Source organism: Botrytis fragariae (genome assembly GCF_013461495.1).
Source record: "Botrytis fragariae strain BVB16 chromosome Unknown tig00000050, whole genome shotgun sequence".
In the NCBI taxonomy this organism is placed as follows: domain Eukaryota; kingdom Fungi; phylum Ascomycota; class Leotiomycetes; order Helotiales; family Sclerotiniaceae; genus Botrytis; species Botrytis fragariae.
The window spans coordinates 997,017-1,013,085 of record NW_023500992.1 but is presented as its reverse complement, the minus strand read 5'-3'; the positions used below and the strand labels follow the sequence as shown (position 1 = coordinate 1,013,085).

The window sequence follows — 16,069 nt, the reverse complement described above, 5'->3', positions numbered from 1 at the left end:
CAACGGCTCTTAACTCCACACAAGCAGCAATGATACCAGGATTCGGGCAAACATTTTTGAGGTAATCACTACGACAATCAAACCCCTTCTCACAAAAGATGATTCATGCATGTAACAGCAGAGCGTCCATATAAGAATCCGTAACTCAGGTGATAGGTCTGAAAATCGTACGAAAGAAACTTCGGTGGCTTTGAGCCAGGCTTCTTGCACACCTTTCAATCTGCTCACATGAGCAGGTATAATATCCTCTTTTGAAAAGATCCAACGTTTGATTGCAATCAAGTTATGAAAAGATTCAATTCATTGTTATCTACTTACTATAGGTAACTCGTGGGTATATAAAAATGAATCCCATACCTACCTCAAGGAATCTCATTTTCCAAGTGAAGCAATCGGTAGCTAAAAGAAGATACCGTCGCTCATATTCCAAGCGTAGTCGTGATATAGACAGAGTAGGTTTATTCATCTATCCATCTGTCTAAACGGGTGATGTTGGGGAAAAGAGGCCAAAGGAACTTCCTGCAAGCAATTCGGAGATTGATCTCTCGGTATGCCTCCCTTTCACATGTTTCCGGTCTTTTTGGATTCCCAAGAAACCAAAGAGATGCAGGAAGAGAGTGAGAGATACAAGTATAATTGTATATGTCTATCTCCTCCTCAACACGGATAGCCGTTGTGATTTGAGTAGCAAGATTTGTGGCAATGTGCTATTTTGTTTCGTTACTAATCACAGAAAGGAAGCAGATTTTGCTGACTGTACTAGGTACATGAGGAGAGTATAAGCATATTACTCCACTGACTTGTGGTTATACTCTGTACTTCGCTCATAACGGCAATGACAGATGTTGTTGGCGAAGCATACAGTCTCGAATTGAGGGTGTTTTCGTGACTGACAATCATCAGAACGCTGAATTGGTACCGATAAAGAGAAGATAAATCGAGAGTTTGAACCTGAGGACCATGTTCTCAAGACTGTATGTAATGCTGATCCTATGGCGAGAGGAAATTCTTATAATTGATCAACGGGGTTGATGCTGTAGTATGATAGAATGATAAGCACCCAGTAACTTTTATGTAGTTACTAAACTTTAGCCTTGTTCGTTAGAAAACACACACTAAGGTAAATTAATGGCCTTGGCAAGAGACGACATATTCGACTTCCATTCTCCGGCATTGTACCAGTACTCTCCATGAATCCCATGAATTGGATCCTGCTCAACACGTTATATTGATTTATTGACTTGCTTGGTTATATATCAATTGATACAGACAACGATTGACCCAGTACTCGTCCTTACTACCTCTATGACCTGTCTGTTCGAGTAGCACCATTTGAGAAAAGACCCACCAGGAATTTCAGGCTGTTTAACGACAAGCACACCACTTAAAATACTTCGTGTGGAATCTTACACTGGATACAAGGATATATGTTGCCCATGATGATGATGTTGCAATGCAAGATCAGCAATCATGAAGCCTTTTCGACTTTCAAAGTTTATGACAATTCCACCATTAGATGAGGGAAAACTTCTTAAAACCGTGGTGGCAGACAATGCTCTCTTTGAAAGTGAGGCTTCGAGGAAGTCCCGGGTGAAGCACCAAAAGGTCAAGACGGGATGCCATACGTGCAAGTATGCAAGTCCTATCTCAATTTTACAAGATTATACAATTATATGCCATACTAGCATGAGCTGATACCAAATTTCTAGAGTACGCCGAGTCAAATGCGATGTATGTAATACTTTGTCGACTAATTGCCCAGGAGATATAGGGGCAATTCCACAACTCTATCACAAGACATGTGTTAACGAATGACAGGAAACGAAACCTTCTTGCAAACGATGTAAGAAGACTGGAATTCAATGCGAAGGGTATCCATCACATGTTATCCAACGATCATCGCGGGAATGTATGAATCGATTGTCTATGGTAAAAACTCCCCCACAATTAAGATCACCCATTGTCAATATACACGTTGGTCCCATCCTAGAAAACGAACAAGATTCTCGATATTTTCAATATTTCCGCGAAACATCGGCTAGTGATATCGCGAGATTATTTAATCGATCAGTCTGGGAGCGGCTGATTCCCCAGGCAAGCGAATCTGAACCTTTCGTTAGCCAAGCTCTGGTTGCCCTTGGGGCGTTCAGTAAAGGTCGCACGGCGAATGGTATAGAGGCATTTCTACATCGTCAATATGGCCTCGATCAGTATGGTAAAGCTCTCGTCGGAATGAGGAAAGCTCTGAACCCAAGCTCTTACAATGCCCGCAAAGCACTCATTGCTTGCCTACTCGTGTATTCAATCGAAAGTATACAGGGACATCTTGCAACAGCAGCTTCTCATGCTGCCAGTGGAGAAAATCTTCTCCATGAAATTATGCTCGACAAGAAATCCAAAAGCCTACCGCCCTTCAGCTGTCAACAAGATCATACAATTGACGATGATCTATGCAGAGCCTTCTCAGATCTTGATCTTCAAGCACTATGCGTGATTGACCGTCGATCCTCAAAGCTTCACGAGCTGCGAACTCGTGATTTGAATCATTTGTTGCTATCAATGCCTTCTTCGTTCTCAAGTATCAAAGAATGCCATGACTGGTGGCAGATTATAATGCGGAGAAACTTTCATTGGATAGCGACAGCAAGAAAAACCATCCTCGAAGAACGACCCAAGGATGACGAAGAACCCATCGTCTATGCAGCCGACGATGAAGGGCTAGATCTCAAAGATGAGAACTGTTCATGGACCTCTGTTGCGGTCATACCTAGTACCAACCCGACTCTTAGACGGGATTGTACCACCTATCTTGATGAAATTCTGCGATGGGAAAGTATCGCAGCACCATTAGTAAGCAAAGGACTACGCGCTGGCGAAGATTCTCGAGAGTTTCTAGCTGCATGCCTTGCTAAAATACAGGCGGCTATGATGATGATACAGGTAGCAAGTGTGTTCATTGTCAACGCAATTGAATGGGACGCATATTTTCAAGAGTTTGGTACAATCATGGAATATGTAGCCAAACTTCGACCGCGTATCATTCAAGGAGAGGGGAAGTATCACTTTGACTTTGGCGTAATACTCCCAATGTTTATGGTTGGAACACATTGCCGAAATAGAGAGTTAAGACGTCAAGCGATTGATACTCTCAGGGAAGCTAACGGTTACCGAGAAGGCATTTGGGATTCAGATGCCTGTTCACGAGTAACTGCGTTTACGAGAGATGTAGAAGAAGAATGGGCTGACGAGAATGGATGGGTTCCTGGAGAGAGACGATTTACTATCACGGGAACTAAGGTTACAGTTGATAAAGGCAAATCACTGCACATAAGTGGATATCAAAAGAATGGAACTTTGGAAGGGCAGGGTGATTTCAAGGAAATATATATAACATGGTAAATGCATACATAAGTAGTAACAAAATTAATCTTCTTCAAGGTCGTATCATAACGTGTTGTGACATCAAATATTGGCTTAACATGGCCCATGGTACACCGGGCAGGTTCTCTGCGTGGGCACATGCGGTGCTACTTTCCTTGTATTCACGATATGAGAATTTGAGTATAAAGCTCAGGCTGAGCGAAATCTCCACATCTGAAGGTAATTGATGCCGTCACAGATCATGTGAATAAAAGGGTTATCCTTGGTAAGGGCGACAACTCAAGTGGCAAATTTATACTCGATTGTCAAGAGAGACGACATTGATAAAACTTCAGTGTATATTCGAAGTCTATCGATAACATACACGCAGAGATGAAGATATGTGTTGCAGGTGTAACACATAGAACATGAGGATCGTCAGTACTACCTAAGTCGATGCAAACAGATAAATTGTTACTACCTAACTTTGAGGCTGTGAATGTGAATGATGTCGGTGTAAAGTCAATACCCTTTCAGAGCAAGTCAAGCAATGTGGCGGATGGCCTAACCAATAGCTAGCTACACGAAAGGTTAATTCGAAGGCCATAGAGATAGCCAACGATAGCCAACGAAAAGAAGAATTGATCTGATCCTTCTCTTTCATTTCTTTAATAAATACGTAGAACAATTCCAGCTTTGTGAAGTTCAAAGCTTTTAACTCTTTCCAATTTCTAAATCGTACCTACCAACATACCTAGTAGGTATCAACAAGATCTAATCTTATCAAGATCTCACCGACTCCAAAAATTTCTAAGGCAGTAGCGCCGCTAGTCTCAATATAATCTAGCGCGAATCCTGAGCCTTCAACGAACAAAAGAAGGCTTGCTTCCACCTGTGCGCCCCTCCGGTTACATACACCATACTACGACCTTTTTTTTTCGCATCAACCTAACTCCAATAATCAAGATAATACTAGAAATCGACAAGCGGAAGTAACGTTTGAAAGAAGAGAATTTGTAGCCAAGCTATGAATCGAGGTGGTAAACTTGCTCCTGAAGTTAATCGGTATGTCTCTCCGGGCTTATTGTTCATTGTACCTGTATTTGGTCGCGTGAGCCGGCTCTTCAATGCTAGAGTTGAGAATCCATAGCTAACATATGTGCTGATTGTAGAGCTTTGTTCGTCAAGAATCTAAGGTATGTGGATTGATGCAGGAAAGAGCAGATGTGGAGACTTGGAGATGGGGTTGTGGATTTGGTGTACATGGAATTCAGATTGAGGTGCATAGGGCTGATGATATTTGGAATAATAGCTACAACGTAACGCCGGAAGAACTCTTTGATCTGTTTGGCAAATTCGGTGCGATCCGGTATGTATATTTGGAATGGAAGCAGCAATCTCAGGCGAGACCTACATCAAGAATCTCTATTGAGATGAACCTGCTCGATCTTGGAGAATGTGCTGACAATGCGCCAGACAAATTCGTCAAGGTATTGCTACCAACACGAAAGGTACCGCATTTGTTGTCTACGAAGACGTGACGGATTCTAAGACTGCCTGCGATAAATTGAATGGGTTCAATTTCCAAAATCGATACCTAGTCGGTACGTCTGCGCTCCGCGTCTCTATTTCAATCGAATTTTCCTGTACTAACACTTGGGTAAACAGTTCTCTACCATCAACCCGAAAAAATGGAAAAGATGCGTGCCAACTCAAATCAATCGGATTCATACGCTGCTCGCAAAGCGAGTTTAGAACAGCTCAAAACTGCGAACAACATCGAATAACAATCTGACGGGCCCCTAACCGCCCAAACACTGTATCTAATACAGAGTCTACAGCGTCTATGGGCCCGTCATCCAGGGTTGGAAATGTTTCGCCATCGAAGGATGTTAGGAATAAGAAAACACGACGAACACAATCTGCACCAATTACAACGAGGAAATCTCCTACTACAACTGCTATGCATGGAAAGGGGGGAAATTATCAACATTTGGAGCATCATCGTGGAATCAAGGGTGCAGCGATGGCAGGTGGAAGGCGTAATACCTCTTTCCTCGCTCTTGTGCGGGGATTGGTTTTCAGGCGTTAGAGGGTGTTGTTGTTTTATTGAAGGGACAGGAAAACCCTCGCTTTTTACATGGATTTTTTCCCTTTACAACTTAACTTACTATTCTCCTCTCCTACACTTTTGTGGAAAGAGAGCAACTATTTCGATATGCAATGGGGACGGGAGAGCGTCTACTGCTGAGATTGTGATTTTCTTCTATTCAGGAGGGCGATATTTAACTCGCGAGGCTGATTCTCCTTTTTCTTGGATGCTGATTGTTGCACATGTTACCATCTGCTTCGAATGCAAAATTGCTACATTAGGGCCTTATTGATTCGTATTTTACACATTCACTGCCTCAAAATCATTCCATATAGCCTTGCAACGATGTCAGCCTAGTCCTTCTACCTTGCTTGTATAACACTCAGTCCGAGTACAACATAGAGGTGGGAATAGGAATGCCCAGTAAAGGCTCTCCGAGCTCCGTAGACTTCTCCGTGGAAATCTCATTCTCGTGCAACATTGCTTTGTGTTACGATAAATTCCTAGACCAAATGCTAAACGGCTCGTGCGTACTTCTATCGGATATCGGGCGGTCGGATGAGTGATTGGCTTGCATAAAGAGCATTCATTAAACTTTGGTCACGAGGCACGAATATGCATAAATTGCGTGGATGGATGAAATGGGGAAAAATGTGTGATGTTGGGATTGGTTGGCCTCGTAGTGCGTATCTGAGATTCTTATCACAAGATTATGATATCCCTCCCTACGGAGACGGAGACTTCCTTGCCGCTGGGTTGCGGGGCACAGTTAAGGATTTGAGGGTTGGTAAGAGGGGCGTGGTGATTGGTCGAGGGGTGTTGACTAGGTAGGTAGATAGGGTATAGATGGGGAAGAAAGGGATGTGTTATTCACGAAGTATGTTACGTGGGGATGCTCGAGGGAGGGAGGGGGTGAGATTGGACGAGAGAGATTTCGGTGAATTTGTTTAGGAGGGGGAGGGAGGGTTGGATGCATGATTGCTTGCCCCTCTTTCTTGTTGCTATTGGTGCTTGCGTTTTCTTCTTCGGAGAAGTGTATTTATTTATTCATCAAGTATCTATCTTTCTTCTAAACTGCACATCTGGTCTTGACATCGAAAGCTTTTGTATTCTACGAATATCTACCTATCCACCTACCTGCCTTTTAAGAAACACATACAAAGTCGAAAGTCAATAGCAAGAACAAGAACAAGAACAAGAACAATATGCAGGGTCTTCAAATCTTCGTTAACCAAGGCGGTTTGGCGTGTAGCTGTGGTGTTGCGTACCCAGAGGGCGCGGATAAGGATACTTATGTTTGCAGCTGTGGAAAGGTAAGGAATTGAGAGGGGAGAGGAGGGGAGGGAAGAGGAGATGGATGGATGAATAGGAGGCTAATTGTTTTATTTGCAGAAATGCCCAAGTGCTAAGTAGATCGATTGTATATGGGAAGGGGCGATTGGAGGGTTCGGTATATCGCGATGTGGTTGAGTTTGTGGGAGGGTTTTGTTCGGGACGGCGATGGGATGGGATGGGATGGGATGGCTTGCGATGGGTTGATTGAGCGTTTGGATATGCATGCGTGCAATGGATTTCGGTGATGGGCGATGGGAAACTTGCTTATGTTGGTTGTGAGGTGTATGGAGGTGTATGGAGAGAGGGACAAATGGATGTTCGGCCGGTTTAGAATGGGGATTTGATGGTGATTGATGAATGATTGACGAATGATTATGAGGGGCTCATACCTTACTGAGATGAGAACTTGTGTTCTGAGTATCGGATCTTTGTGCTCTGAATGTGTGCCGTTCAGTCATATTGAGATTTTCTTGTGTTCCGCATACTGTAGTACCTGCTGTGCAGATATCTCGCTTTCCCTTCACTCATTGCTGAGATGGCAATCCCATCTTCAAGTGCCAAATCCATCCTCGTAACTCTATTCATTCGTGGGTGACATGGAAACCCCATCTCCAATCTGACATCTCCAAAGTCACAAGTTTTGTTTCCGTTTACCCGACAACCTTTCAAAATCGGATCAAACAGTTTCACCAATGCGGCTATTCGACCGTTTGACTCCTTGCTTGACGAAGAAGCTCCTGGTATTTGAGACAAGGAACCATGCATCTTATGTTTCACATCATTCCAATATAAGCCGCCGACTCATCCACTGCACTCCGTCGTTGGATCAAATGTAAGAACGGCAAAGTAAAAGGGGTATTCTGAAATTTGGAGATCAAATGGCATTTCCCCTCCCATCATCTCATAGACAACAAGCGATAATAAAGTATTGAATAAAGTCCAAAGTTAACCCATTCGTGTGGAGAAGAAATACTATATTTGAGACATATGAAACTCTAATTTTATGGTTACGAGCGTAGCAAAATGCTTGATTTGATATCAAACCGGGATAAGCAGAATAAATTGTGCTCACAGGATGAAAATCTGGTATGCTGTCCCAGCCTAGAATATCCAAGCCTCACACTCACATCCTCTTCAACATAGCCGCCACTTGATCATCAGCTTGGAAAATAACCTTGATTTCAGATCTTTATTGCGCTGTGTTGTGTCGTGTTGTTGCATACATTTTTGCTTTCATATTGTCTTATACTTTTCAGATATATCAGTCATTGTTGCATGTTATTGTTGATTGTTTCCGTTACTCATCAATCAATAAATTGTCATTCCCATAAAATCTGCTTCGCCTAGTGAGGTCATTGCGCACTCATCACATCTCTAAAGATAACCTTAAGAGAGTCCCTGTTTGCGGGCATTACAAACATCACGACATTCAACTGTCGATATTGATTCCATTTTCAATTAGAGAATACTACCAGGGTTTCGCAGACGAGCACTCATTAGTTCTACATATCACTGCACACCTTTTATATCCCATACACGTTCAAGAATATCGACGGTCGTCGTACAAGACAGCTAATGCTACCGCCACCGGGCTTGGAGCCCACATCAACATCAACTCTCCTCAACGATATCTCTCCCACTTCCATTATATCCTCTGCAATAGCAACTTCTTCGGCATTGTTGCTCGATCTCGTGAATCCAACATCTACAACAGCGACAATGCTCGCCACCGCAAAAGATGACGATTCCCCAGATTCAGACACTGGAGAATGCCAACTCCTTGGAAATTTTGCCATATTGGTTCAGGGTTCGTTAGGTCTATTGGCTGTGATGGCATTAGTGTTCAAAAGATGGAGAGAACGGCCCCAGAGACCTGTGAAAATTTGGTTCTTTGATGTTTCGAAACAAGTGGTTGGAAGTGTGTTGGTTCACATCGCAAACTTGTTGATGAGTATGTTATCGAGCGGACAATTCAGTATTAAATTGGACGCCAGCAATGTCGCAAAAAGAATGGTGGATGATTCTGGGCAATATAAGCCAAATCCTTGCAGCTTCTATTTACTGAACTTGGCTATTGATGTAAGTGTATTCGTCTATGATATGATACTTCAATATGTACTAATCTTTGACTCCAGACAACCATCGGCATTCCGATACTCATATTTCTCCTTCGAATACTTACTTCGCTTTTTGTCATGACACCATTTGGCAATCCTCCCGAGTCCATCGAATCAGGCAATTATGGCCACCCACCAAAAGCATTCTGGTGGTTCAAACAATCTATAATTTATTTCATCGGTTTGATGGGTATGAAAATATGCGTGCTCATCATCTTCCTTGTCCTTCCTTGGATTTCACGAATTGGAGACTGGGCACTGAGATGGACAGAGGGTGATGAAGCACTACAAGTGATATTCGTCATGTTGATCTTCCCGGTCATCATGAATGCAACTCAATATTACATCATTGATTCTTTCATTAAGAATCAGAAGCCTGATCATGAGCTTATACCAGATGAAGATAGCGACAGTGATCTTGAGGGAAGAGACGGTCGCTATGCTGATCCGAGCGGAAGCAGCGATGGAATTCAGTCTGACGGGGAGGAAGATGATGAAGTTTCAGCAAAAGCTCATAAAAACACTAGACCAGGAACACCAAGAAACAAACGTGCGGGTTTGAGGTCGGGAAATAAAGACTATGATCCTCTATACGATGGCGAGAGTAGTCCAACGGTAGTAGGAAGCACAAGTTCGAGACCAGGGGATGATAGTGATAGCACTACGAAGAAATAAATTACCCCGCCATTTTGAGTCGAGGAAATGGGTGCAACTGTTAATACGAGGGATTGGTATATGACTTTTGAGTACATACTTGAGCAGAGTACATTATGCAAGGTGTTTGAGGAGTTTAGCACATGGGATTTCTGTCGTCGGTCACACATAGACACACATCATATTGGTCGGAAGGTTTTTGGTATGGATGAATTGGCGTCTTCACGGCATGACATACAATTGATTTGTGAATTTGGCTAGGTTTAGTCCTGTATGGGGCTGTGAATAAAAACATTTTTTCCGCTTCTACAGATTTTCAATATTTGTAATTGCAATATCTTCTTTTTGTATAAAATGGCTGTGAATCTGACCACTTTTGATGTGATGTGATTTACATAAATTCTAGCAAGTGCTGGTGATATCCATTGAGACCTGTTCTGCTGGCAATTAATATTTATACGAGTACATGAAGGCGTCCCAGAGTTGGTATGCATGCAAACATTTCCGGATCTGCAAACAGCAAGTTTGATACTTGGCACTTTTCGAAGTTGTGACTTTGAATAAAGAAATTAACGGCTTTAAATTTGGAGGGGGGGAATTATATAAAGATTGAGGTATCACATTTCAATATACTCGAAATTTAATTACTTCGGTGTACTCTCAAGGTTAAAAGGTCGAGGAAAATAAAAGCTAAACGAGTCACCTCCCTTATATTCGGCGGTTCCTAATACAACACCACTTTTCTGACAGGATTCGCAAACGCTCTTCATCGAAAGTTTGATACTATTAATATTCATCATCGAGATATAATTCTGGGTGCTGAGATTTTTGACATCTTCAAGGAGGTAGGAAGATAAAAATTTACCCCAACTTTGCGGGAGTGGCTGAGAAGCTGGTCGGGCGGTTAGGGGCCAGGGTCGACTTCCTGGCGTTAATGTGGAGGGGGTTGATTTATATATATATGAATCGAAAATCTATATATAAAGGAGGGATTCTGAGCTTCTTTGGAGGAAGTAAGGTTTTTTGTTTGTGTTCAATCGCTTTTTGCTGCTCTCTTGTCGTTTTGAGGAACGGAACATAGAGTGGAGAATTCTGGGAGGATTATTCAACGAGGATATTATCAAGATCTGAGTGAGAGAAGGGAGAAAGGGAAATATGGATTCGAATCTCTTTCCTCGGTTACCAGGGCAGTGTTATACACCTGGGAGGGTAATAAAAGCGACTCCGAGATTTGAGGAGAGCGTGTGGGAACAACCTGTGAGTTTTTTTTGAGAGTTTTTTTTGGTTGAATGTCGCTTTGAAAAAGGAAGAACTAATGAGATACTCAGCGTCCTCTTTCTTCGGGTATGGCTATGCAATATCCTGTACTGTCATCGCCTCCGGTCACGCAGTTGTCGTTGCAATCGCGTGTGGATCTTATTATGAGTGGGAAGAGGGAGGAGAGGAAGGGGGGAGAAAAAGGGTTCTTGAATGGCCCGATGGAGGAGGAGGGGGAGGAGGGGGTGGAGGGGGAGGAAGATAAAACCCTGCGCATGAGAGGTGGGGGGACGATTTGTGATTTGTGTGTAGGGATTTGTGCGGGGTTGTGTGTTTATGAGTGTTTGAATTGTTGTTGTTGTTGTTTTTAGGGAGGGGTGAAAGGGAACGGAGTTTGATGGGTTTTTTTTGATGTGGTGGGAATGGGAATGGAGTTTCGGCGCGCGGAGGAGATGGAAAGAGAGCTTGATGCTACTGCTTCTACTTCTACTTTTGCTTGGGTTCCGGTTTTGGTTTTGGGGGAAGAGGGTATTTTCATTGTTGATATTTGATATTTGATTTGTTTGAGGAGAAGAGGAAGGAGTAAGAGAATTCTCGTGGGATGGTGTAGGGATTTGGGAGCATAGCTTGGGAGAACTCTCTCGATATCCAGTTTCACACTTCGTTACTGTCTGTCTTTCTGTGTCCTGAGTGCTTTTGTGGTTGAATTGTGTTGTGTGTTGTGTGTCATGTGTCATGCTATCCCTTCAACCCTACAATTTTGCAATCTCATGAAATCTACATATCCGTGATTGCTCACTTGTGAAATATCTAGCTGTATGCTGTTGTACTAGAAATGACTTCACTTGTAAGTTGTGACTTCCCTGGATCCGGTCAATTCTATTGCATTTCTACGCAATGCGCTGCGCGGCGACATGTATGAGTTTCTTGCCAGCAATCTAGAAGTCTAGAAGCCTAAAAGTCGACTACCTAAGGTATCTATCGAATATGAGGCGTCCCATCCCGTCTCAAGAGGTCAGATGATATCTCATTGTGTATCATGTCACATGTGTTTTTATCGTGTGACGAGGTAGACGGGTTTGTTGCATGTCTGACGCGTATTGCTTTCGCTAGAGGGTTGAATCTAACTAGTTAGATGGCTGGTGGATGTGTTGTGTGGAAGCTAGTAAGAGGCTACTAGGAAGCTTGCAGAAAGCTAACAATAGAGTAGTATCTATACATTCTACAGATATGCAACAAAAATATTTGGGGTTGAATATTCACTCTTTCGTCTAACGGACGTGGCTCTGTACTCTGGATTATTGGGTGGGTAGCGATTCACTCGGATTCTCGGGGGAAGGGAATCATTGCATGTCTGAGTTACTCTTTCTTACCCTTGCTAAAGAGTCAAGCTAGTAATTGATATGAAGATTGATAGTGAGCTAGCAATGAGCTAGCAACATACCACCATCTATTTTTCTTAGGTATGCAACAAAAATATTAAGACATCGGTTATTCACTTACTCGTCCAATAAAAGTATCTCGGTAGGTAGTATAGTACTGGGAAGTGATTCACTCGAGGTTTTGGAAACTTTTGTTGCATATCTGATGCAAGTGAGTTAACTCTATGTTTGCTAGTATTTGTTAAGTAAGTGCTTAGTGGTGACTTGAGCTGGCGCTAGTAATCTGCTAGTGATATAGTGGTAGCTATGTATTTTTTTAGATGTGCAACAGAAGAGTTGAGATGTGGGGTATTCGGTACTGCTATCTCGGCTGGTAGATTCGAAAGAGTGAATATGGGAGGACGATATGAAGTGAAGGTGGTGAGATGAGATGATTTGAAAGAGAAAGTAAGGATAACAAATGAAAGGATGGAATGGAATGGATTGGGATTGGGATGTTTGGTTTTGCAATATCACTTTGAGGATGAAGTTATGATTAATTGGGTAATGTGTTAGTTCTACTTTATGCTTTATATATCAATATCTGGTTATCGATCGAGGGTTGAGCAACGAGTTATCCACTCATTCCATCTCATAAAAACACTCCATTAATTCAAATTATCTACGCACTCTTCTCTTTAACCAACTCCTCAATTTGCGTCTCAATGATGCCAATTGGATCCATACTCTCCATCTCCTTCTTAATTTCCTCAACTTTCTTCTTGTACTTTTCATCCGAAAGCACTTTCTCCACCTCCTCTCTCAAAAACTCTGCATCGGGCCTCGCAGTCTTCAAATTCACACCAACACCAATCCATTCACATCTCACGCAATTTTCCGGTTTATCCTCTGTATCACCACCCATCACCATCGGAACTCCATTACTCAAACCATGTTGAAATCCTCCATATCCTCCGTTCGTAACAAATACATCACAGTAGGGAAGGATATCATCAAAGGGAATGAAATCTTCTACATAGGTATTTTTGGATATTTTCACCGAATCTGGTAATGAAGCACCTTTGACACCAAGTGCGGCAATAACAATAGTGTTATCATGGTCTGCAAATGCTTTGATGGTGGGTATAATCAAATCTCCGTAATTGAGTGCCACGGTTCCTTGACTAACAAAAACAATCCGTTTCTTAGATGCATTCGTAGTGACTTCATCCCACCAGCTAGGATGCGTGGTGTTGACCACATCTCTATGGCCTTTTGGTAAACCACCAGAGAAAACCAACGTCTTCGGCAGATCAGTCCGAGGGTATTCTACACTACGCGTGCAGAGTTGAACGAGTCTATCAGGAAGAAGATATGGCGCATCCAAGAAAAATAAACCTGAATTTTTGGCGCCGCAAACTTCGACCTGGTGGTGGAAAAGCTGGGTGATGTGAAGGAATGGTCCGTTTTGCATTTGAGCATGCATGGCTTGATTACGCTCGCGTCCTTCAGGAGAACTATCTGGGAAAAGTCCTGATCCCATGGGTGGAACATCTGGACTTGATAGTACGATGGGTGTGATTCCCAAGGAGATGACTGCTGTGGGCTTAATACCTGGTGCTCCCATCAACAGTGGGAAGACACCGGTGAAGATAATGTCCTGAATGATAAGAATTGGTCTTCCTGGATCTTTATCCGTCATGAGCTTCAGAGCCGTCTGAACAGATTGGAATTGTGAGGGCATAGGATTAAGAAACATATGTTCCATATCGAAAAGCATTTGTGCTGGTCCCTGAAGAGTCTCTCGAACCGGCCATTTCTCCGCCATCCCGCTGGGGGAATCGTCGAAATTTGAATAGCCTTCAAGAGGAACAAATGTGGCGCCGATTGCTTCAATCCCTGGACCGAACTTTGAACCGGTTAAAATGGTTACTTCGTAACCTCTGTCTATGAGAACTTTGGCTATGATCTTGCATGGTGCGAAATGTCCCGATACGGGATTGCTGCATACAAGCAAGAGTGGCTTGATTGTTTCAGCCATATTTAGGAGAGGAAATGTAGATTGAGAAACGGTATTTTCAGTACGTTGACGTCGTGTAAAGGCAAAGAAAAAGAAGGTGAACAAAGGTATGACTAGCAATATTACGATTCCCACTGAGGAACTTCGAAGCTATATAGAAGCAACTCGGTCCCGGTTCATAACAAGCTCGTATAACAACGAATGCGCGTTGCTCAATACTACCGTGTGATTGACGTTATATCATGCAGATTGCAGATTCCAATCCATGGCGCCCCATGTAAGAGCCGCTTATCCCAACGGTCAGATTATTGAATGGATTCATTCTCAACCACAAACATTTTGGCCAATACCCCTCACCTGCATAAGATGTGGGGGACTTCCGGGTCCTTGAATAGGCTTGAAAAGATTCTTATAGTGAGAGTCAATAATCTACGTCCTTCTTGGGTGATGAAACATGCACAGACACTGGTACGGCGAATGAAGGAGGCAGTGATTCTCATTGTCGCCAAGCCATTTGTCCAATTGCACTGTTAAATCGTCGTTGGATTTTGCTTGATATGAACGGCCTGGCCAAAGCTTCTATCATAACTCCATCGCTACCACGCCGCAACCAATTGGCCTGTCCTGTGTTATGCATCTCGGTTTTTAGACTTGCCGCGCTGCACTCAGATTTCAAAGCATGACCCACTAGATTTGTCAGAATGGTAAGGCTGTGATAAAGTAAGCTCCTGTTCTGAGAACTACTGCATGCATCGAAGGATTTATTGTCTGCAATTGATCGTCACCACATGGTGGCTAAATGGGCAGGTCCAGAAGAGACCCCAACTCGAAGCTCTGGACGCTGTATCTGTAAATTATAGCGAGAATTCTCCAATGAGATGACCCCACTTTACGATTCGACATGATAGGATCCACTATATTACTGATGTCACCAATAGTGAGAGTAACCGCACCGCGCGCGCCACGAGGATGGGGTGCGTAGTATCATCAAATTGCCGAAATAACCTTGCCCTCCTAGCTGGGGCCCCAGAAGAAAGTAAATAGAGTATAGAGATTCCATGACAAACGTTGTTCATTTCCGAAACATTAGGGTGATTATTTGAGATGGCACTTGATAGCCTGAATCCTATGCAGAATCCCTATCACTCGTGCGAGACTTTGAGTATTGCATCATAAAGGCTTCAGAGTTACGACTTTCTGTAGTAATGATGATGCTAGGGCACTGGTTGCGAGACATATGTGTTATATGGCTGGGAGTTGTTCGTCAATGATGAAGTGGGAAGTGAAGTAATAATGAAAGCATGTAGAATATGATAGGATATGCTAGACTCTATAAGACCAGAATTGACCTACAGAAACGGGAACATCTTCTATGAAGATGAGGTAAAAATAAGTGGCTAGGTGCAATGTCATCTTATAAGGTGAGTAGTAGCTGCTCAAATGTTGCTTGCAAAAGAGTATTTCAAGTCTTGTGGGCATGAGCTGAGGAGGTTAAGGACTTTTTTCGGGGAGAGCTATACATACCAAATTTCTTGTAAAATGGGAGTAAAAAAGGCGTACCAATGAGAAAACATGCAGATACGAAATTGCTATAACAACCAAGTGTGTATCAACATGCACATCTGTGGAAAGACCAGGCTAAGAAATCCTCTTCCTGGGAGCAGAGTAGAAGAGTGTTTATTTCTCGGTCACTTCAGCATATAATGCTTTGCACGGAAGAACCAAATACATCCATCGTGGGCTGTAGATTGTGTATTGATGATATGAGACACTTGCCCAACTCTGCGGGTCAATTGAGTCAACCGAGGGGGTGATAATCTAGTACATTTTGCCACATGCTAGAGACAATTGTCTAAAAAGAGGGAAAGAGGAC

General features: G+C 42.9%; 3 protein-coding genes across 3 annotated transcripts; 2 read left to right on the top strand and 1 right to left on the bottom strand.

The window, feature by feature from the left end:
* Positions 1 to 1,470: 1,470 nt before the first annotated feature.
* Positions 1,471 to 5,452, top strand: Bfra_004322 (putative transcription factor cys6 protein; the record flags this gene model as incomplete). Its single annotated transcript, XM_037334728.1, has 9 exons — positions 1,471 to 1,631; positions 1,710 to 1,731; positions 1,819 to 3,395; positions 4,381 to 4,425; positions 4,533 to 4,556; positions 4,673 to 4,729; positions 4,837 to 4,964; positions 5,029 to 5,109; positions 5,202 to 5,452. 9 exons carry the CDS (start codon positions 1,471 to 1,473, stop codon positions 5,450 to 5,452), a joined length of 2,346 nt encoding a protein of 781 aa, XP_037193262.1.
* A 2,910-nt stretch (positions 5,453 to 8,362) lies between these two features.
* Bfra_004321 (putative fk506-binding protein 2 precursor protein) lies at positions 8,363 to 9,579 on the top strand (the record flags this gene model as incomplete). Its single annotated transcript, XM_037334727.1, has 2 exons — positions 8,363 to 8,866; positions 8,923 to 9,579. 2 exons carry the CDS (start codon positions 8,363 to 8,365, stop codon positions 9,577 to 9,579), a joined length of 1,161 nt encoding a protein of 386 aa, XP_037193261.1.
* Positions 9,580 to 12,858: 3,279 nt separating this feature from the next.
* On the bottom strand, positions 12,859 to 14,217 carry Bfra_004320 (putative udp-glucuronosyl udp-glucosyltransferase protein; the record flags this gene model as incomplete). The annotated part of the gene is made up of 1 exon (XM_037334726.1): positions 12,859 to 14,217. The coding sequence occupies one exon, from the start codon at positions 14,215 to 14,217 to the stop codon at positions 12,859 to 12,861; it is 1,359 nt and encodes a 452-aa protein (XP_037193260.1).
* Between the last annotated feature and the right edge of the window lie 1,852 nt (positions 14,218 to 16,069).